Source organism: Mytilus edulis, chromosome 5 (genome assembly GCF_963676685.1).
Source record: "Mytilus edulis chromosome 5, xbMytEdul2.2, whole genome shotgun sequence".
NCBI classification, from domain to species: domain Eukaryota; kingdom Metazoa; phylum Mollusca; class Bivalvia; order Mytilida; family Mytilidae; genus Mytilus; species Mytilus edulis.
The window spans coordinates 19,403,618-19,431,439 of NC_092348.1; the positions used below are offsets into that span (position 1 = coordinate 19,403,618).

The 27,822-nt window shown below is 31.2% G+C and overlaps 1 protein-coding gene across 1 annotated transcript; it reads left to right on the forward strand.

Annotated features, from left to right (window-relative positions):
• Window positions 1-2,930: 2,930 nt before the first annotated feature.
• LOC139525399 (serine/threonine-protein kinase Nek11-like) lies at window positions 2,931-24,898 on the forward strand. Its single transcript, XM_071320717.1, has 15 exons — window positions 2,931-3,542; window positions 6,288-6,453; window positions 7,821-7,969; window positions 8,537-8,698; window positions 9,175-9,324; window positions 10,360-10,438; window positions 10,942-11,015; window positions 11,649-11,777; window positions 12,736-12,811; window positions 13,284-13,404; window positions 14,935-15,120; window positions 17,884-18,096; window positions 19,715-19,799; window positions 20,173-21,080; window positions 21,696-24,898. Exons 1-14 carry the CDS (start codon window positions 3,382-3,384, stop codon window positions 20,378-20,380), a joined length of 1,959 nt encoding a protein of 652 aa, XP_071176818.1. The 5' UTR covers window positions 2,931-3,381; the 3' UTR covers window positions 20,381-21,080; window positions 21,696-24,898.
• The last annotated feature ends 2,924 nt before the right edge of the window (window positions 24,899-27,822 follow it).

Sequence of the window (27,822 nt, forward strand, 5' to 3'; positions counted from 1 at the left end):
TAATGTCTGATTTATCAACGAAAGTATAAGTAAAATATGTTATATAGTGTGCAAGTTTAGTTGTGAAGCAAGCTCTTCTAAGCTAAGGATACACTTGACTACTAACCTTTCATCAGCCTAAATGTATCGACTAAATGCGTGAACAATCAAACCTACCAAGATTTTTCTATATGGTTTATCAGTCAAAGAAGGTGTTTCCTCATCGACTAAACTTATGCTATGGTGAAAACACAGTTTATGATGTCTGCAAGATATCTCGGAGGGAACTATATCCGCGCATAACATTTGATCAGCGTGAAAGTTACATATTTAAAAAAATATTCAAATGGAAAACATGTTATACGGCATAGATGTTATTTTGAATCAAATTCTATTTCAGTGTTGTTCGAGACCAAAAAGAACTAAAAATGTCAAAAAAACAACATTACACAAATCGTTTAACCAAAGTTGTGTAACACTTTGTCCTTTAGCTGTTTAAGAAACAGTGGCAGCCAGGGTTTACGGTTAATGGGGTCGTAAACTGCAATTATTCTTAAACGAAAATTAAATAGATTATGCTATATTAAAGCTCGCACTCAATCCAATAAGGAAAATATAAAAGTATTAATTAGCATTAAACGTCTAAACGAAGTGATGTGTCATAGAACCATGAATAATTAAAAAAAAAATTAAGTATCTGCTCACAGTAAAATCTAACTGGTGCTTGGCATACCCGCCACATTCGTCAAAAATAAATTTTATACACGTTATCCCGATGCTTTTGTTTCATAGCCTTTATCAAAGATAGATAATAAAACAAATGATACTAGCTTTTTTTCTTTACTCTTATGCAGAAAGTGAGCATGAGCATTTCCGCAAAAGAGATTGCCCTCTACCAAAATCTCCATGTATGGACTGCCCGCCGCCATCCGAAGAACCTAATTTATTATGGACACCTAATCAGATGTACAAAAATGACATAAGACCGTTAAAAGCTTTATTTCAAGTCGGTATATATGCAAGACACACACTAAGTATCATATAAGCTCTTAAGCTCTTATGGGCTTTAAAAATCGACAAAAACTAAGACGCAACAAATAATTCATGCACATATACACTTAAACATAGGCACTAAGGGCTCATTCAAGTTATATAATGCTTACTTAAAAGCTTAATATTTAATATTTCCCCAATAAATGGAAAAGTCCATATACCACCATGGCGGATATACAAATCAATGTGAAAGGAGTTGTTCACAAATTATTGAAGAACATAAAACCACATATGGAAACTGGACCAGATGCTATACCTTCCTGTATAATAAAGACAGCAGCAGACCAATTTGCTCTGATTCTTACAGAACTGTACCAAGCATCCCTCGGCACCGGAGAAGTCCCTCAAGATTGGAATGATGCAAATGTAGTCCCACTCTTCAAAAAGGATGAAAGATATTATGAATCAAACTACAGACCTGTATCACTTACCTCCATTACATGCAAAGTCCTGGAACACATTGTACACAGCAGTGTAATGGACCACTTTGACAAAAACAAAATTCTTACAAACGCACAATATGGATTCGGCAAGAGACGATCTTGCGAAGCCCAACTAATCATCACCATTCACGATATCGCATCAAATTTAAAAAGTAACAGCCAAGTAGATATCATCCTTCTAGATTTCGCAAAAAGCGTTTGATAAAGTGTCACACCATCGCCTTCTGTATACTCTTGAGTATTACGGGGTAAACCAAACAGGTGGATGAGATCCTTCCTACAAAACAGAATACAAAGCCTTATCCGAGAAGGAGATGTCTCTGAAGAGGTACCCGGCAGTACTCTCTGGACAGTGGTGTACTTCGTGGCACAGTTCTTGGACCTCTGTTGTTCCTAGCCTACGTAAACGACAAACCAGAAACAACAACATCACCAGAGAACAAACTATTTGCAGACGACAGCCTCCTCTATAAAACCATAAGCAGCCAAGCAGAGAGTGACCTACTGCATAAAGACCTAACGTCTTTAGAGAACTTGATAAATAAATGGCAAATAAGCTTCAATGCGAAAAAATGCATTGTAATCAAGAACCGTCCTGTAATACCAACTAATTACAAACTATAAACACCACTGAAACTAGCAAATACCTAGAAGTAATTACAGTCAGCAATAATCTAACCAGGGACAGACATATTGACAATATAGTGGATAAAGACACACTATAGGCTTCACAAGAAGGAACCTAAAATATTGCACTAAAACTTTCAAAGCAGCAGCATATTCAATAAAAGTAAGGCTCAGTTGTACATGCATGCACGGTATGGGACGCATCAAAACAAACTCAAATAAAGGCAATTGAACAAGTGCAGAAAATAGCAGCCATGCAGATGTGTAAACTGTTAACAACAATTATACAGACCGCACATCTCGTTGTGTAGGCTAGCAAACATGGTAAAATCATTGAAATGGGAAAGTCTTGAAGACTGCGGGAAACAAAAATCGCTTCTACCAAGAAAGGCTACAAACGACGCCTTCGGACAATCATTCTTTCCAAGGACTTGAACCAACTGCCAACATCAGCGACAGAAAATCGGAATTCTTTTCTTTCTTTTTTTTAATCGAAAACGAATAATAAAATAAGTTGTTTTTTTCTAGTTTTTTCATTTTTCGTTTTCGATAAAAAAAAAAAAAAAAAAAAAAAAAAAAATTAAAAAAAAAAGAATTCTGATGCATACATGAAATCTACTTGAGAGTGATTTTGTCATCTAAATATGCATTATTTTCCAAATATATAAAAAACAAGAAACTGTTTCTTACTGTTCTTACCGAAAAATAAATAATGAAGCGATTCTCCCTGGGTGTATCCCGAGATTTTCCCTCAATTATTCCATTTCCGTTTCCGGAAACGTGAAATGACTGGTATCCTGCAAACGTAATATATTCTCTTCGTTAGAAAGTTTAAAGAGAAACTGTAAATTACCCCCACAATGCATTTCACAAGACGGGCACCTGCACGATTAAACCAAACTTTGTTTGTATCTTAGAAAACCACAAGTTTGATGTCAAGAGAACAACTGAGCGTATTCTTAAAGTGCTACCCCTTTCCTTGCCAAAAACTAGTTTTCAATTTTAAATTGCAAGTGAATTAACAGTGATCAGAAGTTGATTTGTTGAGTAACGAACGACGCCAACATGGCCGTCTTATGACAGACGAATACGAAGTTGGCACTATATCAGCAAGAACATGAGTTGTTTACTTGTGACAACATTGTCATCATGCACTAATCTCATTTATAATTCAATGTTAATTAAAACTACGAACTGAGAGCTATAAAAGATTATAACAAGGACATGATTCTTCGTGAATCACATAAAATTGACAGGAAAAATATTGACATTGTTCATAATGTCTTTCAAACAAAATAATACAAAAGAAAAGAAAAAAGCTAGAATATATTGCAATAGATATGAAACTATTAAGCGACTTGGGAAAGGGAACTTTGGAACAGCTTTCTTAGTACGAGATCGTCGACTGAAAACCAGAGTAGCTGAAGGAGAATCAGATTTGTAAGTTTTATATCTGAAGCAGTTTGCCTACTTTACAGTGCAGTTTAAAGATTAATAATTAAAATTCACCCTCTATAATATTAGTAGCTGTAACTCAGTGCTCATGCTGTTAACAGAGGGTCGTCAAATGGTTATTTTATAGGCTACTGTTTAGTGATTACGTTAAACTGATTAAAATTTTACCGTGATTCGTCAGAGGTTTCTAATAATTATCTTTAGTTTTGGAAAAAATTTAACATGATTTGTCAAAATCTTTCCAATTTTTTATCGTCTGTAAGAAAATACACATTTTATCATCGTGCACCAAAAATTATCGTTAACTTCATTTGGAAAGAATTTTTACCGTTATTCATGAAGGTACAACCTCCAAAAGCACTTTCCCATCAATATTTTTTTTTTCCAACCTTCAATAGCAACGTCTTATTGTCCAGGTGTTCTTTGTTCATAATTGAAATATTTTCATGAACAAGTGATCAAACATGCACCATGGAACTTTTTAATATTTCTTTTATAATGAGAAACAATAAATCATACAATCAGAATGGTTTTTATAATTGAATTATAATTGATTAGAGATACTTTCTTTTTTCTGATAAATAATAAAATGGTTAAATAGTCACAAACTCATCATGTAGATACCAGTCTTAAAATTTTGTATGCCCCCCTAAAGTTTGAGTTGTCCTCAACTTGATAAAGAATATTTTGGTAATTAAGCCTCAAATTTTTTTTTATTTTTTCGCTGAGCTCAGCGAAATTGAAGTTTGCAACAAAAGTTTCTATTACATTGTACATGTACAAAATGTTAGTTAAGAGTTTCTGTTTACTGAGATTATAAGCATTTTCATATTTATTGTTTTGCTTCATTCTTAATGAATATATGTAGTTGGCAATATAAGAAATTAATGGAAAATAACTATTTTGAAATTTCTGAAATGAATTTGATTTGTAATTTGATCCAAAAACATTTATATCTATCTATTTAACTTTTTTTTAACTTCAAGTGTATCTTATCAATTTAACTTATTTTACTCTGATATTATTTATAATTCCATATGAAGTAATGGATTTTTTAAGTACAAAATGAGACGTAATACATGTATAACTGTTTTCAATGCGTAATATTCTTTGTCAAAACTTTCAACAGTTTTAAATGTCTCTTGATTTTTTCCTTCAGGAAGAATGTTTTCAATTATCATAATTATTGTCCCTGATAAAAGAACTTATATGATCTTATATCAGAACATTCACATATTGGATTTGCTTGTCAATTGTAAATTTATGGAAAAAGAGTTATAAGCATGATAAGCAAATACATTGTACATAGAGGATAACTAACCAAATGGTCCGAGACCACAATTGTCGTCCCTTGATTTTCGTTGTTCACGAATATAGTCCCTAGTGTTGACAGTTGGTTACTTGCCATTAATTGTTATACCCCTTCCAAATTTAGTTCTCCATGTTTAATGCCTCAAATTGCAAGTAGGGGGTGAAATTACACTGTAAAAAAATTTGGGTCCAGAATTTTAAAGGAAAGTAGTGATTTGGTCCAGCTGAAAAAGGTTGAAAATTAGTACTTCGGAAGCTGTCAAAAGATTTCAAGACGCTCTAAACATAAAATTGTCCATATTTTGAGTTAGAGGCGATGAAGTTTTCTATAATTTTGATATAATTTGTCCAAAAGTAGTACAACACACTGTAAAAGTTTCTTTGAGAAAGCGCAGGTGGGATTTTTTTAATTTTCATTTATGTTCTAAAAGAAATGCACTACGAAATAATTGTGTTCTCGGACCAAATGCTATATTTTTTGCAATACATGTACTTTTGAAAGTATAAAGGATAAAATTGAGAATGGAAATGGGTTATATGTCAAAGAGATAACAACCTGACCAAAGAGCAGAAAACAGTCCAAGGCCTCCAATGGGTTTTCAACACAGCAAGAAAATCCTGCACCTGGATGTGGGCTTCTGCTGGCTCCTAAGGCAGCAACCATTTGATTTTCTAGGGGGGGGGGGGGGGGGGGGGGGGCTATGGTTTTTTTTGGACAAAAAAGTTTGTTTCCAGGTTTTGATGAAAAAAATAATTTGTTTTGGACCCTGAGAAAAAAAAATGTTTGTTTCACCCTCAGCTGCCACTACATGTAATGCTAAAATTGAAAGAAAAAAATTGTTTTCGGTTTGTCGCTAAAAAAATAGATTGTTCTTCACCAAAGGCGAAAAAAAAAGTTTGCACAGAAAAAAAAAACCATAGCCCCCCCCCCTGAAAATCAAATGGTTGCTGCCTAAACAAAAGTGTACGAGTTCAGTAAAAATGAACGTCACACTATACATCATTGTACATTGTACGTTGAAGCATATTAATGAACTAACATTAAAAAAAGACTAACAAAATAGAGGCTCCTGACTGGGGCCAGCACAATAATTTCAGTAACAATTAAAATTACTAGAAACTTGTTTCATATGACTTTAAATTTGTCATAACTTTGTCTGTTCCTATTGAACAAAAACCCTTCGTCAGAGTGACTGACATATGAACTTGGTCAATCTCTTTCAAACATTTCTAGTTGAAATGGTTGAGGCAAACTTTAGTAAATTTTCAATAGTTTAAAGTTTCCTAGGCAACAAAAACTATATGAAAATTGCTAAGTTCAAGTATTTGCAAATCCACATATTATAAATATTATACAGTGGAAGTGTTTGTCCAGTTTGACTTTTAAGTGTTTTAAATAGAATGCGTTCTGATTTTCAGGAAAGTTTTAAAGGAGATATCTGTGGGAGAGTTAGCCCCTGATGAAACAGTCGATGCAGTGAGTGAAGCTAAAGTGTTGTCTAAACTGAATCACCCAGGGATTGTTAAATTCCATGACAGTTTTATTGATGGAGAATCATTCTGTATTGTTACAGAATACTGTGAGGTAATAACTTTTTGTCAGTCTTATTAATAATTTATGTCCTATCATTTGTGATACTGGCTTATGTTGGTACAAATGTATACAGTAAACAACACAAAAAAGTTGCAGTCTTTAGGTCTGCAATTGTCTTTTATATGTACATACCGACTTTGGATGAACATAATGTAGCTTTATATCTTATGACAAATCATTTGAATTTAGATTTGTTCATTTTCTTTAGAGCCTTTCAAATTCAAAATCCTCTAACTTATAAATAGTTTATACTTTTCAGTAAATTATGTTAAATGTGATCCGGCATGTATCTAAAATTTGTGATTTTATATGTTTTTCCTGTTCCTCAATTATTATTTATTTATGTAGTATTTGTACGTTTAAGTCTGATTTGCATCATTAATTCTGACTTTAAATGATATGAAGGGGGATTTACATTAAATGCACAAATTAATGTATAAATATTATATGCATTTAAAGGAACTGTGAAACATGACACTTTTTAATACTTTACTTCATGGTTAATAGTCAATGAAAAATACAATTTATTGTGCAAAAAGATATTTAAATTTCTGTGATCATATCAGAATGATACAGTTTGTATAGATTACTAATTACTTTAAGTTTGCTTATTCCACTTATATAATTGCTACATTGTATAATCACAGTTCCCTTTTAATACTGATCAATGCTGATAGAATGTGTCATCTACAAAACTCATGTTACCAATTCCTTAATTAGTATGTGCAGAGTTTCAATAAGACTATAAAAAAGAAGATGTGGTATAATTGCCAATGAGAAAACTGTCCACAAGAGACCAAATGACACAGAAATTAACAACTATAGGTGACGTCACCGTACAGCCTCCAACAATGAGCAAAGCTCATACCACATAGTCAACTATAAAAGGCCCGGAAATGACAAATGTAAAACATTTCAAACGAGAAAACTACTATGTAGATCTACAAATTTCTTGTTTTCAATATTTTATCATCTACCGTCAAACATTTTTTTCAAATGACAGTAGATTTTGAAATTTCTGAGATATTTTAGAATGTTGTTATTTCTTTGGTGAATAGTCTGCTACATCTATCTCAGGTAATTAAACCATTTGTGTTTATGAATGTGGTTGCTTAAGTGTATAAGTACAAAAATGTATCACCTGGCATTTCCACAGAGGAAAAAAAATACTTTTTAATTTGAAAAAAAACTTATAAAATGTACCCTGATCCAATCTACTGCTTTGACTTCTCTTACTACATTTTTCCTAACATCATAAGCAAATGTACATGTATGTAACTGGAAATGAATTTGATTCATGGAAAATCTTGATGAACATGATGAAGGAGTCTAATATCATGGTTTAAATTTTATTTCAGGGTGGTGATTTAGATGCTAAAATAAACGAATTAGCCAAATCAAAGAAAAGCCTAGAAGAGAAAACAATATTAGATTGGTTTGTTCAGTTAGTGTTAGCTGTGCACTATATGCATACAAGAAGAATTCTACATAGAGATCTTAAATCAAGGTAAGTAACTCTGTCTGTTCAGTTAGTGTTAGCTGTGCACTATATGCATAGAAGAAGAATTCTACATAGAGATCTAAAATCAAGGTAATTAACTCTGTTTGAATAAACCGTACAACATTAAAATTAGTAAGTAGAAATAATAGAGTAGTAAAACAAACACACATATAAGTATAATATGATAAAAAGAACATTTTGTAGGTCTATAATTATGTTGTATTTTGGTATTTGCAAGCAATAGTCAAATATTCAAAAGTTGTAAATTGTGCTTACTGTTGTATTTAAAAAAAATGTATAGCTCCAGTATATTTTATTAAGCTTAACCTTGAAATTGAACTACAGTTTTACAGAGAAATTCAATCAAAGCTGCAACTTCAAAATATTCCTTTTCACTTGGTTTTTTGTTAAAGTTTCAAAGAATATTGTGTTGATTCAGTCTCTTTTGAAAATTACAAGCAATAGAATTTTCACTGCAAAGAAAATAATGGAGATGGTGCATTTCTTTTTTGTTAAGTATAGTTTGAACTTGAAATATATTATTCACATTGTAATCTGTCTTTATTATTACAGGAACATTTTTTTGAAAGGAAATATGGTAAAAATAGGAGATTTTGGTATATCAAAAATTTTAATGGGAACAGCTGACCTTGCCTCAACCTTTACAGGGACACCATATTACATGAGTCCTGAAGTTCTTAAGCATGAAGGTTACAACTCTAAATCTGATGTTTGGTAAGATACGTCGTTTTGTTTGTCTCATAAATTTATGCATGCAAGTTGTATCTCATAATCATGGCAGGTTTTCAATGATCTGGGTAGGTGTTCAAAGTTTTAATAATGGTTAGAGGACTTTAAAATAATAATCATGATAATGAAAAATAAAAGCAAACAAATGAATAAAAAGTTTGAAACAAAAGAAAACCCAGAGATATTTATTTTACCATACAAGATAGCAGTTATCCTTCATGTTTTTACAAAAAACTAAAGTCAATTGAAAGAAAATAAATAATTTGATCACATTTTGAGTGGATGGTGAGAATTCCGAAACATTGTGATTTTAATGAGTTAATGTTTGTTAAAAATCTTGTTTATGAAGACATTTAGTCTACTTCATACTTATTCTCTCATATATCTCTGCAGGTCCATAGGTTGTATACTATATGAGATGTGTACTTTATTTATCCCTTTATTTGTTTATGTCTCTGCAGGTCAATAGGTTGTATCCTATATGAGATGTGTACTTTATGTCATGCCTTTGATGGTAAGAGTTTGATGGCTGTAATGTATAAAATTGTGGAGGGAGATCCTCCTAAACTTCCAGATACATATTCAAGTGAAATTAGCAGGTTATTAAATATGTAAGTTTTTGCATTAAGTTGTACTTTGAAAAGGTTAGTCATATTTTTTCATGTTACGATTGTTACAGATAGACAAAGCTTGTGACATAATAACTTTGTCTTAGAAAAAAAAGATGTGGTATTTTTTCCAAAGAGACAATTCATTAGAGACAAAATGACATAAAAGTTACCAGCTGTAGGGCATTGTACAGCCTTCAACAAATCCATACTGCAATAACTGCATATATATATATGAAGCTATGAAAAGCTCTAAAATAAAAATGTTTAACAATTCAAGAAGAAAAAAATGGCTGGATTTAAGTACATTACAATAATCAAAAAACAAATTTACTAGCAACAACCTCTGAAGAACAGGCACCTGACTATGGACAGACACATACAGAATGTGGGGCTGTTAACCAGTCTACTGTTGTCAAACCTTTCCCGTAACCTGTAACATTGTTGTAACAGTACAAAATTAGAACAATTAGGGGCCTCGGTGGCCGAGTGGTCTAAGTAGTTACTTCTGTAATCACTAGCCAGTCAACACTGAGGTTGTGAGTTCGAACCCCGCTCGTGCAGGTGAACTTGACTCCAATCTTAATTGACTAGGATTGTCAGTTTTCCTATCAAAAGGTTGGCGTTTTTTTATGGTCACTCCGGCATTCTCCACCATTTAAAAATGACTGCCACGAAATAGCCTAATTGTGAAGCTTAAATGTGGCGTTTAAACACCAAAAATTAAACCAAATCATCAGAACAAACTATAAGAACCAGTTGAACTCGATAATCACAATCAACTTAAAATAGGATGTGCTATCCAAACTTCCAAACCAAATATTTGCATCTATAGTATAATTTGATAAAAGTTTTAAGCTATTTGTGTTAGTAGTACATAGATTATCTTCATTTCTCTCATATTTTTTCTTCATTTTATTTCATTGCAAAGGAATAATACATTTACTGCCAAATAAATAAATTTGTTTCACATGAAATTATGATAAATTAACCATGATTATTGAACATTTTGTACATTTATAAGATGATGTATTACAGAATGTTACAGAGAGATCCAGAGAAAAGACCATCAGCAACAGATTTATTAAAAGAACCATTATTAGCCAATCATATTGCTGTAAGTCCTTGTTGGAAATATGATTCTAAAAATTTATATTGAGTTGAGATGCATAGTATTTTACTGATAGATTTACCATCATGGAATGTTATGAAACTAGGACTGGAAGTTCTTTAAGATCAAAGAATAGCAACTGAAAAAATAATATTTAAAAAGAAATCTGTATTATACTGGTAAAAGTACACTGACAGAAAAAAATCCCAGGCAAGCACAGGGTTCTGACAAATTTTGTAAATACTCAACTTTGTCCATATGAACTCAGGGCAGAATAAAATCTGAAGTGGAAAAAGCATTTGGCTCTTTCATATTGACATAAGAAAAAAACAAAGAACAAAATTCTCATAAAATGACAATTTAACATCTACCAGAGGAAGCTCACTGTTATTGAAAATACTTCTACTTATTATATATTAAGCCCCATGTCTGTTTATTAATTTGTTGGTTGTGTTCTTGAACTTAGTTGAGATTTGACAAGACGCCTCTTTTATCTTTTTTGATTACAGAAAATGTCCAAGGACTATCAGTCTAGGCATACAGATCATGCTACTAAAGATGCTGAAGAAATTGCTAAATTACTGTGAGTACATTCTTGCTTTATAATATCCATAGCTAATTCTTAGACAGATAAGACAGACTAGATTAAAATAAGAAGTATGAAATATAAGAATGCTACTTTTTACTTCCTTTAAGAAAACATATAATGAATTCTATAATTGAAAGGCAAGAGCCCTCTCAAATGGCCATTGTCCTTCTCCCATATGTAGGTTACTTAAAGATACATTGAATCTTGATTTTTATTGTAATTAGTATGCCCCATTTATGGGCATTATGCATCTGTATTTAGCTTCATATTTTTTGTAAAGGGAGATAATTAAAGGTGTATTTAATACATTTATAAAAAGATGGTGGCATTCAATACATGTAAAAACATAACTAAAAGCTTTCGAAAGATTTCTGTTGATGTTCACAGGTATGTTTCTATTCAAAATTAAAGACTTATTTTATCTTAAAAAATACATTTTCACTAGACAACATCAAGCTGACCCATTGACTTATTAAATTTATTTTGTATATTTTTTTTTTAAAGAAGTTGCTTTTTAAGACCATGAAGTTAAAGTTGAACAGTTCAGACATTTAAGTCATGAATTGAAACTGTATTTATCAGAAGTGTATAAAATACCTATTACATAAATGATATTTTATTGTGCAGAAAGCAAAAATCAAGACTAAAAGATTTACAAGAGAAGGAAGAAGATCAGAAATGGAAGAACTTACCTCCGAGAGAGAGAATGAGAATCAGAAAACAACAACAAGCTGACCAGGAAGCTGAAAGATTGAGGTATTTATTTTGGGGGCATTTATTGTGGCTTCATTAATACTTGTTTGGTTACCAGTTTAAGTGGATTTCATAGAAAGATATGAACCACACATTTGAATATGCAATGAAGTACAATTTGACTATAAATGTATGCAAAGGTTATCATATACACACAAAAATATTGAATCTACAGTATCTTCATAGGCTCTCTTTCCATTAAGAGATAATCACCTGAATTGTGGTAATGAGGTGAGAAATTAAGTTCAATCCACTTCAGTTTTGACCTTCATAAAAAGGAATTTGAACTGAGTTTTCTTATGGTGTCTCAAATTCTTGTAGACCATGCCTTTGTAAGTGTTTATAGTTCTTTCAGATTAATTTTCCAATGATTCAATTTAAGGCATGTTTCTCTTTTTGTCTTATTATTTTTATTGTCAGCTCTTGATTCGTCATTTTAGAGTAATAAAATTGAGAATGGAAATGGGGAATGTGTCAAAGAGACAACAACCCGACCAAATAAAAAACAACAGCAGAGGGTCACCAACAGGTCTTCAATGTAACGAGAAATTCCCGCACCCAGAGGCGTCCTTCAGCTGGCCCCTAAACAAATATATACTAGTCCCTTTTTAAAAAATACCTATAAAAAAAAAAAGACAAACTTTGGCACCACGTGAAAAATTTTACTGAATTTTTTAGGTTCTTCTCTCAGAAGGTTTATTACTGAAAAGAATACCTGGATAAAAATCTGGAATCCAGGAAAGAGCTTATTGCATTTGATATTTGAGTTACCTTTATAACATAGATACCTCATCAGAAATACAAGTAAACTGGAGCCTTAATCTGTCTAATAAACTCGCCACACACCTTTATATGAAAATATATGAAACCATAAAGCTACTAGTATTGTTGTACTTGATTGACCATGTTGTTTTATGAAAAAGATATTTATCAAATTATTGTATTATGGTATCTTTTTCAGGGAATCAGCCAAATTACAGCTTTCTGAAAATATTCAAAGAAAAAACCAGATTCAGAAAACTTTACACATGCAATCAGTAAGTTACCTAATTCAGAACAACTATTTAATGTACATACATTAGATTGCTTGTCTTTCAATTTAACATAGGAGCACCTTTCAAACTTGACCCTTTATAAACTGATTTTTTTTCCAACTGAGCTTTTGTATCTGGACAAACGATGATAGTGATGGATAATGTTCATTAGTTTGGCATGTATTAACCAGACTACTGTATACATTCTGAACAGAATCTCAATTTCTTCATTCACAATACATTTCTCCTCCTAAAAAAATAATATATTAGCTGACCGTAAACCATTGTCTGAAGAAATAGTACACATTTAAATGCAGAGACGCAAGTTAATAATTGGTCCCTTTATGTTTGCATTGTAATTTTCTTTACCATGTTTTTTGCATTCTGTTTTGTTAAAGAATAATATATGATAGTACATATTTTATAAATAAAAAAAACCCATGTTAGTTGTTAAATGCACATGTAAATTTTTTAGGTACCAGCATGGGCTGGAGGATCTGGAGAAGGAGAGAAATTCAGAGAGGCATTAACAGTCGTCCGTGAAGATGACAAGACTATAAAACCAAGTAAAGACTTTGGAACTAGATCTGCACCATGTATGTTTGATAACTAACTACATACTGGTCTACACTTCTATAGTCATAACAACAATAACATGTATTGTATAGCAATATAATATTTCCCACAGAAAGTAACCAAAAGTTAGCGTGCAATAAATTCTAATATTGCACTAGTTCAATAAATCTTCAAAATTCATGACGTCATCAACGACAAAATCTTAGTTTAAACCAATTTTTCCTTTTAAATATTATATTGCTATACAATAAAAGGGTTATTGCATGAATATTGGGGAATATTGTCCCTCGTAGAACATATATTGCACTCGCAAGCTCGTGCAATATAAAATTCTACTCGGGACAATATTCCCCAATATTCATGCACTAACCCTATAGTACTAGTAAACTTTAATAAATTGTGAATGTTAATAGCACACTTAAACTAAAAGATTGATACAATAAGATAAAACTTGGTATCTTATTATTATCTAGTAGTTATTTTTCTTTTTGAATTCCATGAAATAGTCTACAAATTAATTTAGTGGAACAGTAATAAGGTTTTTTTATCGCTAAGATGCAATCTTCTTAACCTTTCCTTTTAGTTGGACTTTATTTTGTCTTAACCTTCCTATTTAGTTGCGATTATTCTATATATATTATCACAGGACCATATGAATTCTCTTTCTCAAAGTTGATTTAGCCATCAAATAATCAGCAACCTAAAATAGTACTCAGAACTATTTTTAAAGGGATAGTAATGTTCATATAAGTTACTTAAGCTTACTCTTCATTTACCAAAAAAATACTTGCATGAAACAGGTCAGCATTGTTTGCTACTGGGCATACACCTTAAAACCGATAGCAGGATACTTGTTTAAAACCTAACCAACTAACTTTCAGACAGATTTAGTCATTTCATATATTTTTTACACCAACGAAATGTCTGCTTGTTCTTCGTTGTCTAGGACATGCATGAAATATTTGCAACTTTACATGAACCATACATATATTGAGTAATTCAAATAAAATGGCAATTTTACAATTGCTACTTATATTTTAATCTTGTCTTTTTCTGTCAATCTATAAATTAAAGAATCAGTTAATTGAAAACAATCACTTTTTTGCACTGGTTTAGTAAAGCATGTGTTTAGTGATGTTAAATGCACTTTATCTATCTTTCCTTGATTCACTAATTGCATGCATACTAATGAAGGAGACATAAGCTCAGATCAACTTTGGTATCTCTATAACTTATTTTCACCTGTGTTTATAAAGCAAAGTTATGCATAAATTATAAAATCTTTCATATTTTCAAAATCTATTTGTTTTCAAAATTAAGATATTACATTTTTGTTCATTTATTTTCGTTCACACCTGTTCATTCATTATGTCGATTCCAAATAGTCCAACTCTATTAATTATAATTGTAAATAATTCTAAAAAAATTATCTTGTTTCACCCAATTACATTGATAAGAATGAATATTTATTTATCCGTAAATGAAATGGGCTTGTGTTTAGAAGTGTTATTTACATATAGTGTGACACTTTGCTTTCTCTCCTTACACAGTGTTTATTCAGCATGAAATAACAGAATCCAGCGATGAGGAAGGGGAGACAATCAAATCACGAACATTAACTGGTGCTGAGATACACCATACTTTACTGAACTTTAATCCTGAAGACCGACCCATTACACCATTAAGAGACAAGATGATATATGATCCCGCCAATTCTTCTTTAGATTTTAAAGATGGTAATAAACTTTTTACAGATGTTTAACTGTATCAATTTCATCTAATAGGGTTATAATAAGGGCATACGATACAGTTTCTATCCTTTGATGATTTTTTTACGAAAACTTGCATACAAGTTATTTTTCACCAAAGCAATTCAAATATATTATAAAAAATATAAACCCTTAATGTGCTAATTTATGAGATAAAAGGGACAAAATTTTAGACATTTACTCTTTAATCTTGAGTATATTTAAGACATTTACTCATTTAATTTTTTTTTACATTTCTATCCTTTGGATAGACACACCTTACTATTTTATTTCAACAGATAAACACAAGCGGATTTTTATGCTCATGATATGTACAAAAATTCTTTGGAAATAATTAATTTTTGTCGAGCCTGCAACTTTTGTTGCAGAAAGCTCGGCATAGGGATAGTGATCCGGCGGCGGCGGCGTTAGCTAACTTCTTAAAAGCTTTATATTTTAGTAGGTGGAAGACCTGGAAGCTTCATACTTTGTATATAGATGCCTCATGTTACGAAGTTTCCGTCAGTCACATGTCCAATGTCCTTGACCTCATTTTCATGGTTCAGTGACCACTTGAAAAAAAAGTTCAGATTTTTTGTAATGTTGAATTCTCTCTTATTATAAGTAATAGGATTACTATATTTGGTATGTGCGTACCTTGCAAGGTCCTCATGCCCGTCAGACAGTTTTCACTTGACCTTGACCTCATTTCATGGATCAGTGAAAAAGGTTAAGTTTTGGTGGTCAAGTCCATATCTCAGATACTATAAGCAATAGGGCTAGTATATTCGGTGTAAGGAAGGACTGTAAGGTGTACATGTCTAACTGGCAGGTGTCATCTGACCTTGACCTCATTTTCATGGTTCAGTGGTTATAGTTAAGTTTTTGTGTTTTGGTCTGTTTTTCTCATACTTTATGCAATAGGTCTACTATATTTGTTGTCTGGAATGATTGTAAGGTGTACATGTCTAGCGGCAAATGTCATCTGACCTTGACCTCATTTTCATGGTTCAGTGGTCAAAGTTAAGTTTTTGAGTTTTGGTCTTTTTATCTAATATTATATGCCAAAGGTCAACTATATTTGGTGTATGGAAATATTTTATGATCTATATGTCAGTCAGGCAGATTTTATTTGACCATGACCTCAATTTCACGGTTCATTGCACAATGTTAAGTTTTTGTGTTTTGGTCTATAACTATAAGTAATAGGTCAACTATATTTGTTGTATGGAAGCATTGTTAGCTGTACATGTCTGCCAGACATGGTTCATCTGACCTTGACCTTATTTTCATGGTTCATTGGTCTTAATTTAGCTATCTTGGTTAATGTTAAGTTGATGTGACAGTTGTAATAAAGCTTTATACTTAGGACTATCAACATAATATCAATGATTAGTAAAGAAGGCGAGACATTTCAGCGTGTGCACTCTTGTTATAACAAATTTTAAGGATTTTAGAGAAAAAAACAGCATTTTTTGCAGTATATATTTATCAATCTAAAAAAAATTTCAATGTTGATTTTTTCATTAAAATTGGTACAAATAATCTTCAGAAATAATTAAACCTAATGTCATTTTTAAAAAAGAGAGGTCCATGTACTTGTTTACAAGTTGAATCCGTTTAAATCATTAAAAAAAAACAGTTGAAAAATGCATTTTTCCTGATATGTCACAGTTTGACAAAGCGAAAATAACATTTTAGGTTAGCAACGTCATTACCTCCCCTGTAACTGTATCTCATGTCATTAATCAGTCAAAAAAATGATGGATGCTATAATAAAAGAAATTATGCAATTGATGTTACTGACCCAAGACCAATGTTTTTCTGTTGTTTATCAAAGGGCTGTTTGATTCAAACATAACATGGTACCCATGGAGGTCACTATGAAAGTAGGGTAATCACCTATGTAGCTGTAAAATGACGAATCTACAGCTAATAACAAAATTTAAAAGTTAAGAGAGAATGGTGAAGATTAAAAATATAATCTGTTCCCTTAGCTTTAAAACAACTAGGGTAACGAAAACAGTAAATTTGCTCAAAAGATGAGATAAATTCCATACCTTGATTTCTGTCTGTGTGTCCAGTATCTGGTTTATGTTCTGGTTTATGATAATAGTTAACCATGCATGAAGTTATGGGAGTAGGGCATTGATAGGACACATACTCTTGTTATATCAAGACTAACAAAAAAATCTGATTTTTTGCAATACAGGATAAAAAATATTCCAATATTTGAATGTTGATTTTGTAACATTGATAATCATAACTTGCACAAAAAGCACAAGTCTTGAATAATCTATACATGACATGGTTTCTCAGATTTGAGAGTTTTAAATCTGAATTCTTCTGATATGAAGTGTTCAGTAAATTGAGATGCTGAATTAAAATTTCTGTCAGTCAGTTTAAATGCATTTGTCAAGATAAGTTAAATGTTGATTAGTCCATTATTGAATTCCTCTGATGTAATATGATTTGAGCTGTGTATCAATTTTTCCTCTAGAATAGTAGTATTAAATAATATATTAGTATATACCAAGAATACCAATACTCTCTCTATTTGAGCCTCATAACCAAGATTATTTTGTAGCCATGTAGTTTTGAGATAATATTAGTTTTTTCTCCTATTCTGATGAAGTATTTTGTCCTTTGGAATGCATGAACTTTATAGAAGAAACTGTTGAAGTGCATTTTTAAGGTTGAAAATCTGTAGATGTGTACCGAGGTAATAGTTTTCTACTTATTAATTTTCAGGTATACCAGACAATCCAGAAGTAGCTGATACATTTTATTCTCAATACGAAGATTTTGATAAATCATCAGATTCTGATGAAGAGATGGGAACTGTCATACACAGAAACTCCGAACAGGGTACAATTGTGCCAAACTCAATATCAACAACTGTTGGAGAGGAAGGCCAGTTTTATGAACTTTTAAAAGATGTCCTTGATAAAGGGGATGAAGCAGGTATTTAAGCTAGTCACATGACCTTCAGAGTAATTTTGGATACAACTTTCATCCAATATTTAGGTGTCAGACCACCAATTCAAACCCTACAATTAAGAACGTATGTAAAAGTAGCCTTAATCTGTTGTAAAAATTGCCTTTGATGTCATTGTTTATCAAAACTAAACATCACATTTGCAGAAATGAAACTTTTGGTAAAAGAGAAATATGTTTAAATCATATTGAGCTAAAATTTACTTGTCTACGAGATCACATTAAAAATTGAGGATTACTGTGCTCCATAGTATACTTATTTAAGATTTCCAAAAAAGCAGGGGTTATAATGCCCCATTTATGGGCATTATGTTATTTGGTCTGTGTAAGTTCGTCCGTCGGTTCCTCCGTTCGTTCGTCTGTTGGTTTGTTTGTCTGTTTGTTCGTTTGTCCGTTCCTCATTTGTCCCGCTTTAGGTTAAAGTTTTTGGTCAAGGTTGTTTTTGATGAAGTTTAAGTCCAATCAACTTGAAACTTAGTACACACATTCCCTATGATATAATCTTTCTAATTTTAATGCCAAATTACTGTTTTTTCCCCAATTTCACAGTCAACTGAACATAGAAAATAATAGTGCAGATAGGGCATCTGTGGACTATAGACACATTCTTGTTTTTATTATCACTTGTGTTCCCAAGGTTGGTTCTTTCTTACTTTAAAGGTATTTTGAAATTAGCATGTACAAATTCATGATATGCCTCGTTTCTATGAAGTTAAACCTAGGGTAAAATGTTCAGAAAACTGTGTGAATTGCTAAGTTTGGTCAAATAGATAGGGATATTGAATTGGTGGTCTGACAACTATATACACATTATCTAATAAATAAATATTTATAGTAGAACATCATAATGACTATGGAAATTATGGATATCATAACTGTTGGGCCTCTTGATGTTAATTAAAAAACTTAAAATGACAACCTCTGCAGATTCTCATGGCATGTGGACCTGTGCTTGTTTTAAATCTATTGACTTACATGTAAAATGGAGAATGTATAAGAAATCCAAAAGATACCAATCCAGACATTCAAAGTCGAAAATAAACTGAAAACATGGCAAAAAGAAAAAGACATACAGACAAACAATAGTACACAAAATACAACATAGAAAACTAAAAGTGGAGCAACAAGAACCCCACTAAAAAGGGGGGTTGATATCCAGTGCTCCTGAATGTATATGGTCTTGGATAAGACATATGCATTTGCAAATATTTGTTTGGATTTTAGTGCTGTTGCTTTAGCTGTTGCAAATTGCATTTATTAAGTTGTATATACAAATGTTTCTATAGATATATTGAGAGGTGGTATTTTTAAGTGCAAAATGTTCAAGTTAAATAAAAATAAACAGATGATATTGATGGGTTTAAGGATTCATTCTTATATTTGCACAAAAAAGGACAACAAACTTTCATAAAGCATAAAAAGAGCAGTCATTGCTTCCTTAGGCTCAGGATGCTAGCTTCTTGTATCAATGATTTTTATATACAACAATGATAGATTTTATAGCAACAAAAAAATATAAAGCAATATTTTACAATTTGTTCTGACAAATTATAACAAAGTTATCATACTTTCTTTTCTTTTATAGAATCCACCCTGACATTTCAAGACGATCATGAAGCAGGAGCATTCGGACCTGTAGTTAGAGAACAGAAAATAAAAAATCTCAGAGCGTATCCTTTTCAAACAAGAAAACATATGTAAAATATACATGTTATATAATAATTTATTTATACAGTTGACTTTTGTCATATTAAAGTTGATGGAACTTACAAAAGTAGTTCAAGATAAGGTTGATAGGATTAAATGTTTACAGTATTTCTTTATTTAAAGTTTTGATCAATCTCTGCTTTGTTTTAATATTTCTTGTGCTTTGCTTTTTATGAAATAAAAAATAAGTTAATGTAAGAAAGAAGTTTGAACTGAAGTTCTTGTATAAGAAAGTAGTTGTAAGGTTAAATAGGTAATTGGTTACATAAGTAGGCTTAGTAATATTTATAAATAATCATATTCTTAAAAAAATATTATTCCTTAACTTTAATTCAGTGAATGTCAGAAATATCTTGGAGAAGAAGCATTTGAAAAGGCATATACATACCTAAAGAAAGCAAGATATGAAAAGCAAAATTCATTGGATTCCGCTGAAGAAGACATTATGCAAGGACTAAGAAAATTTGTTAAAAATCCCAGTGATTGTTTCTTAGTGGACCAATTATTATTTTTAGAAGAACAAGCAAAAATAAGTAAAGGATGATTTGTAGATTTTATATTTTTATTGGACCAATCATATTGAATATGAGGATATAAAAAAAACATGGAATGACTGATGATAATCTAAAGATCTGAATCAATAACTAAATACGAAAACTGTGATTGGTTTAAAATGGTTGTGCAAAACTATACTGCTGATAATTGTACATTTTGATGTTGGTGATCTATTTATAGGAATGAGGCAATACAATGATGTCCAAGACAATTTTTGTATGTTTTGTTGGAATTAGATTCCAAGAATATTCAGCCCCCTTATATAATGTATAAGATTTAACTTGTTGTGTACTAAAGAGGGCTTAACATAAAATACATTCTTATATCTTAAAAAGTTTTAATTTATTCAGAAAGAATAGAAATTATGCTAATTGGGTGAGTGTTTGATAGTATTTCTATTTTTTTGACACAATCAAGACTGAAAAAATATTAAGGTTTAGTGTTTAGAAATTAAAGTATTTAGAAATAAGCATTATTCATAATAATTGTAACTCCTACATTTGCTGAGGTAGTTCTATTCCTATTTCATTAGTGAATACAAGTTATCTCCCTTTGTCTTTTTGTGGCTGAATATGAGAAAAAAATTTAGTTAGATTTTTTTTATTTGAAAAGCACCTTATGCGGAAAAAAAAGAGGAGATGTGAGATTTATGTGAACTGACAGCAACCGCAAAAAATTACATGTTTAAGGTAGATGGGGTGTCTAAATTATAATCCATAGAATCTTTTAATAATTTGCCAAAATATAGTTCATATCCTGCTTGTTTAAAAACATTAATAAAAAGAATTGGTCACCGGACTTATTTTCACGCTACAGGTTGTTCAAAATTGTCAAGATTTTGTATAGATTATGCATGGAAAACCCTTTTCCGCCATAAAACGCAAACCACACCATAGAATTTTGAGATAAAATATGAGAAGATAGCTTCAATATTACGCTTTCAGATAAGAAAAAGAAAAAATAGGGTCACCGGACTCGTTTTCTTGCTACATGTAAAAATGGGTAAATTCCTAACACATTCTATTGTAAAAGTAACACTATCTGGATTATCTGCCCTTGCATTTGAGTTGCCTCCCCTTATTTGACAAAGTTGGAAAAAAATTAATCAAACAAAAGAATTCTAATTTTTGTAAAATACAATCATAAATATGATCAAACATGGCATTTTCTATATTATAATGAAAATTCTTACACATGAATTACCTACTACTATAAAAATTTGCACATTTCATCAAAGATCTAGACCTTGTTTTCTAGTATTTCAAAATCCAAGATGGAGGAAGACACCCTATCTACCTTAACAGAGGTTAAAATGCCATAGACACAAAAATCACAGAAAGCATTAAGAAGTAATTAAAGAAAACCATTAACAAAGTTCATAACCTGTCATAGACATGTGGCAAGTATAAATTACATTTTTTAGCATCCAAATTTTTTCCCTTTTTAAGGGAAAAGTATCAGCAAATCCAAAAATGAAATTATGTTTTTTTTAACCAGCAAATACTTATAATTGGATATTAATCAGAAATTACTCTTATATATGTAGGGAAACATTTTAATATTGAAAACACTTCTTGCCACTCGCCTTAGAAATGGTATGAGATTTTTTCCTACCTCACAACAAAATAATGTCAGTTCATTAAATTCTTTGGAAATATTTTCCAATATATTTTATGGTTTATGTTGTGAAATGATATGTAACACATAAATCCGTCCAATTCCAAAAACATTCCAACCATAGCATTATAGTGATACATTTTTGTAGTATTATACGCTGTCATTCCATTTGTATTATTGTCTGTTATTAACATGTACAAAATCACACCAATCAACGTTGTTTTTATGGACATCAATTATTATACAATTGATGTGTAAATGAGGATTGTTAACCAGGTTGATGAGTGTAGTTTAAATATTATGTTGCGTTACTCTTTCACATTAGTTTACTTCTGGGCCCATTATGATTGTAAATTTTATTTATCAGTAAGAATTTTACTGTTTTATTATAGATATTTTGGAAAAAATTGACTAAAAGCAAAGATTTAACAATTATTTTAGTAACTGTCAATATTTAGGTAGAATTTTTATAAAAGTATAGATTCAGCAATTATTTGGCTCAAAGTATAAGCAAAATATTTATGATGAAAATATAACTGAAGAAAAAATTCTAGAAATTAAAAGTGTGAATGAATGTGAATAGTAATCCAGCTAAAATGTTTTTTTCATAAACTATTTTGATACGCTTCTACTCAGTTAAATAACTTATTAGTTTTATAATGTTGTTGAGAATATATTTTTGTTACTTATTGTTTTTTTTACAAGCAATGTGTTTAATATAGTATTTTTTATTTATGTATATAATTTTCATGAGTATTTATATTTTTGATGTTAGTTGTTCTCAATCAAAGAACTTATTTTGTGATGAGTCAGTAATTTGCTAGAGTTATATATAAATTGTTTGAATGAGCTTGCAAGAGAAGCACTGCAAATGGGTTTCAATGGATAGTTTTCATTTTCATAGTGATGATGTTACTATAGACTGAAAGGCATGACTCCAATTCTATCTAGACTATGTATTTTGAAAATACATAATATAGGAAGAAAAGCAAAATTGTTGGATAGAAAAAAATTCCCAGAAGTACAGCAAAAACTTATAGATAAACCCTGTTGAAAATTGGAAAATAAATAATGATGATGAAGTGTTTTTCATTCAGAATAATTGAACATATTTCCAATATGACCTTGTTGTTTAACTCCTTACCATATAGCTTGCTATTCAGAGTGAGTCAAAGCTCTGTGTTGAAAGCCATACTTTGACCTTTAATTGTTTTCTTATACATTTTGTGACTTGAATGGAGAGTTGTCTCATTGGCACTCATACCACATCTTCTTCTATTTATTAGCAAAATTCCCAGTATTCATATTATCACCAGTATTGTAATGCTTAGAGATTTTAGAAATAGATAAGGGATATTTCTGCTGTGTCAGAAAATCAGGTTAGTTTTTAGATTATCCACTATTTGTTTCTAATTGTACATTTTATTTGACAGTCAACTTCATGGGTTTAAATGCAGCATCTTACATTGGTGGTTCATTGTTTGACAGAACATTATATTTAGATAAGAATGAAACACCAAAGTCATATGACAACTATTGGTAATCAGTAAAATTTAATTGTCTTTTCTTTTCCTCACAAAGTATAATTTCTTGCATAATATACATAACATTTTAGCATGACAATACCTCATAGAATGTTTGAGATGTGCCACAGCAATATATAATAATTAGTTAGAATTTGAATTAAGTATTAATTGATAAGTACCAAGAAATAGGTAGTAAACATATCATAAAGAAACCAAACTAACAAATAGTTTAAAAAGCTGTACTTACTAAACGTTGCACACTTTATGGTTTTAAAAACATGGATAGAACAATGTGTAGTATTGTAATCTTATCAGAATTAACATTGTATGTTGCTGAACAATTCTGTTTTAGAATGGCAACACATTTTTAACTGTTAATTCTTGATTCTTGTTGAGATATTTTTTCCTAAATACTTTAAACATTTCCATATTGAGTAGATTTTTTAGTAAATAGTTCTATTTCTTTATAGATTTTGCAAGATTTCTATTTAAACTGGCAAGTTAAAAGCCAATTTAAGGTCTGTTCGAGAATTCATATTCAATTCTACTTAATTTATTTCTTATTTATGTTTGCATATGCAACTTGTGTTCATTTTCTTTAAATGTTGATATAATTTAGCATATGTATGAAGTGTGATATGTGTATTTTTAAGTGCTGAGTGTTATGCTTTTTGCAAACCATTGCAGCAGCAGTGGGTAGTAAGAGTCCTTATCTTTTATGGGTATATATATTTTGTATGTGCAAACAGTAGCAAAAACGAACCTCAGATGCTTATGATTTTATAAAACAAAAGTTGTGGTGTATTTAGTTAATTGGGTGTAAAAATGGAATTATGATGCGGTATGATTGCAAGATGAGAAAACTCTCCACCAGAGAGCAAATGATTTAGAAATTAGCTCTATTGGTAACTGTAGGGTCTTCAGCAATGAGCAAAACCCATATCACATAGCATGCTACACACAGCGCCATGATTTCAAAAAATATAAAGGACCATATTCATACACTTTAAAAAGTCATTTGCAGAAAGAACAGTATGCAAATTGTAAATAAATTTGATTTGTTTTACATGGAGACAATTAGGACTTACAATATGCACCAACTTTTTTTTAGCATATTTTTCATTTTTCTTATAAAATAATTAATATAAAAGGAGTGAGAATAGTAAAGGATAAGTTACAGGGTAAAAAAAGATTTTGAGGTTTGAGCACATTTTTTAATAACATGAAGAAGCACAGGGCATTTTAGAAATGTTTAACAATTAGGCAGACTATATATAAATAACATTCCTTTGACATATACGAGTGTGTTCTTTTATCATAAATATAAATACATTTCATAAAAAATAATAAACAATACTTCAATGCGTTCGTGTTGTGTTTATTAAAGTCAATTGCAATTGTTGCATGTGTATTATGAAAAAGAAGATGTGGTATGATTGCCAATGAGACAACTCTTTACAAATGACCAAAATGACACAGAAATTAACAACTATAGGTCACCATACGGCATTCATCAATGAGCAAAGCCCATACTGTATAGTCAGCTATAAAAGGCCCTGAAATGACAATGTAAATCAAGGAAGAGAACAATAACAGCCTTATTTATATACAAAAAAAGAATTCAAAACAAATAGAAACACATAAACAAACAACAACCACTGAATAACAGGCTTATTAAATCATTTTCAAACCATAAAGGCATACATACGGTATGAATCGGGCATTCCAACTGAAGTTGAGTATAGTAAATTGTGTTAAGGAATAGCATAGAGAAAAATTGAATGACTATACAAATTGTTTCTTATTCTTAATGGATACATTGGATATCATATAAGATGAAAAGCATTCACCTTTAATCCCCTGCCTTGAAATTAGGTGTTAAGTGATGAACATGTCAGTCCACAGAGTTTGCTTTCTAGAATTGAAGTTCAATTTAACTATATCTATAGAAAAATGAACCCAATGTTATAGAACATACAATAAATGTCAAGTACAGGTTTTTCCTGTCTTGATATTAACCATTCAATAGTTATGACCCTTTATGGTAATAAGTCAAATTATGTTGTAGTAGGTATCTTTAATTGTATGATTAACTCAATGGTTTTCATGTTTTTTTCCTTTGTGGAATTCGGTATTGATGGCAAGTTTATGTTATTATTAACAATTACAGGTTTGATCAGATGGAATTTTATCCACAAATTGACCTTCTAGCGTGATAAAGAGCTTGACATTGCATAATGCAGCATTTTTAAAAACGTTTAATGGTCTTTTCTGTTTACCATACTTTTCATCTCCCCCTGCATATTCTGTTTTATTCATATATTTGATAGACAATGAATACCTGTTATTAAGGAATACATGTTTGATTTGGGTAATTATTATAAGCTTTTTCCATCATTTGGCGTCAACCATTTTTCGTTGTCAATTAACTTTTACAAAAATCTTCTCTCAGAATTATATCACTTACCAGTATATATATATAGAAGATGCGAAAGGGCAAACCATGTTTAAGATATCAAGATCTACATACATGTACTGTCAGTTTTCATCTCCTTGTGGAAATTAGACTGCTCTTTAATCTCTTTAATGACATTTTGTCGCCCCCTGCCAAGAAAGTCGAAAATGAAGATGCCTTATGTTACAGATTTTCAACTGTGATATGTCCATTGTCCTTTACCTCATTTTCCCGGTTAAGCAACGGCTTTAATATTTTTTTCAAAGTTTTTCCCCCAATGAGAATTACTCACTTATTATGAGTTATACAATTACAATATTTGCTAATTAGGATTCTTTCAAGGTTTACATGTCTGTCAGACAGTGTTTACCTGACCTGGACCTCATCTCATAGATCCGTTATCAAGACTAAGTTTTTGTGGTAAAGTCCATACCTCAGATATTTTAATCAATAGGTTAACTATATTTGGTGTGTGGAATGATTGTAAGATGTAAATGTCTAACCGGCATGTGTTACTAACCCGGACCCCATTTGCATGGTTCATTGTTCAATGTTATTTTTGTGGTTTGGTCTGTTTCTCAGATTCTATAAGCAACATTGCAGTTGTATTTGGTGTAAATAATGATTATAAGATGAGCATATTTGCCTGGTAGTTTTCATCTTACCTTGACCCCCTTTTCATTTCGCATTTGATAGTGCTAAGTTTGTTCTGGTTTGGTCTTTTTCTCAGTTACTGAAATCAATAGGACTACTTTATTTGATGACAGGAATGCTCCTTAGGTGTACACATTGTTTTGGCTGAATGCATCTTCCTTGCCTCATTTTATGGTTAATTGGTCAATGCAAAATTTCACTGATGTTTTATTTAGTATACGTAATGATGGCATGGTGTTCCTGTTGTTTGGCAGTGTTCCTTGGATCATGACCTCATTAATATGGTTTATTGCTCAAATACCATAAGCTATAGCTTATTATATTTTATATATGGTATATCTTTTTAAAGGTACCAGGCTTATAATTTGTTACACAAGACGCGTTTCGTGACTCGTCAATGACGCTCAGATAAAAAAAAGTTAAAAGCCAAACAAGTATAAAGTTGGAACAGCATTGTAAACTAAAAATCCAAAAAAGTTATTCCAAATACGACCAAGGTAATCTTTTCCTGGGATAAGAAAATCCTTTGGTATTTCGAATAATTAACACTTTTGCAAACAGTAAATTTATAAAAAAAATGACCATGTAATTGACATTCTAGTGTTGACTATACCCTCGGGAACGAAACGTCCACCAGCTGTGGTGTAAATAGTTACCAAAGGTACCAGGCTTATAATTTGGTATGGAATTCAATAAATATAATCAATCTGCGGATACATTTGAATTTTTCCTTGCAATTGCATTGAATAGTATCTTGCCAATCCAATTCCTAGCTTCTTTGTTGCTAATTGTTCTACACTTTAAAAGGAATTCAACCACGATTAAGGGACAAGTGAAAAACGAAGAAAAAACGTTATTCGGAAAGTTCCAATTCTAGTTTTTAACTCCATGAGTGCTAAATGAGATAAGAAAAACCGTTTACGTAAATTGTTAGCAAGACAATTTTTGTCTCGCTTGACGGAGTCAAAAAGCGAGACATAGGTATGCTGTTTCGGCGGCGGCGTCAACAATGTTTTAGTTTGTGATTAGGTCTAGTTTATGGTGAACCACTATTGGTAAGTCAAAGATATTTGGTATGCAGTTGTATAAGTATTGGCACATCTCATTACCATGGAGATTATTCGGCCCCACCCCCTCAGTTGTGGTCTATTTGTTACCCCGATTTTGTTTTTTTTGTCC

What these genes read in the sequence shown, in the direction of transcription:
- LOC139525399 (XM_071320717.1), top strand. Translation starts at nt 3,382, where the DNA reads ATGTCTTTCAAACAAAATAATACAAAAGAAAAGAAAAAAGCTAGAATA. An exon ending in TGGAACTAGATCTGCACCAT is followed by an intron (nt 13,405 to 14,934) that starts GTATGTTTGATA and finishes CTCCTTACACAG; the next exon opens with TGTTTATTCAGCATGAAATA. An exon ending in AAAATAAAAAATCTCAGAGC is followed by an intron (nt 19,800 to 20,172) that starts GTATCCTTTTCA and finishes ACTTTAATTCAG; the next exon opens with TGAATGTCAGAAATATCTTG.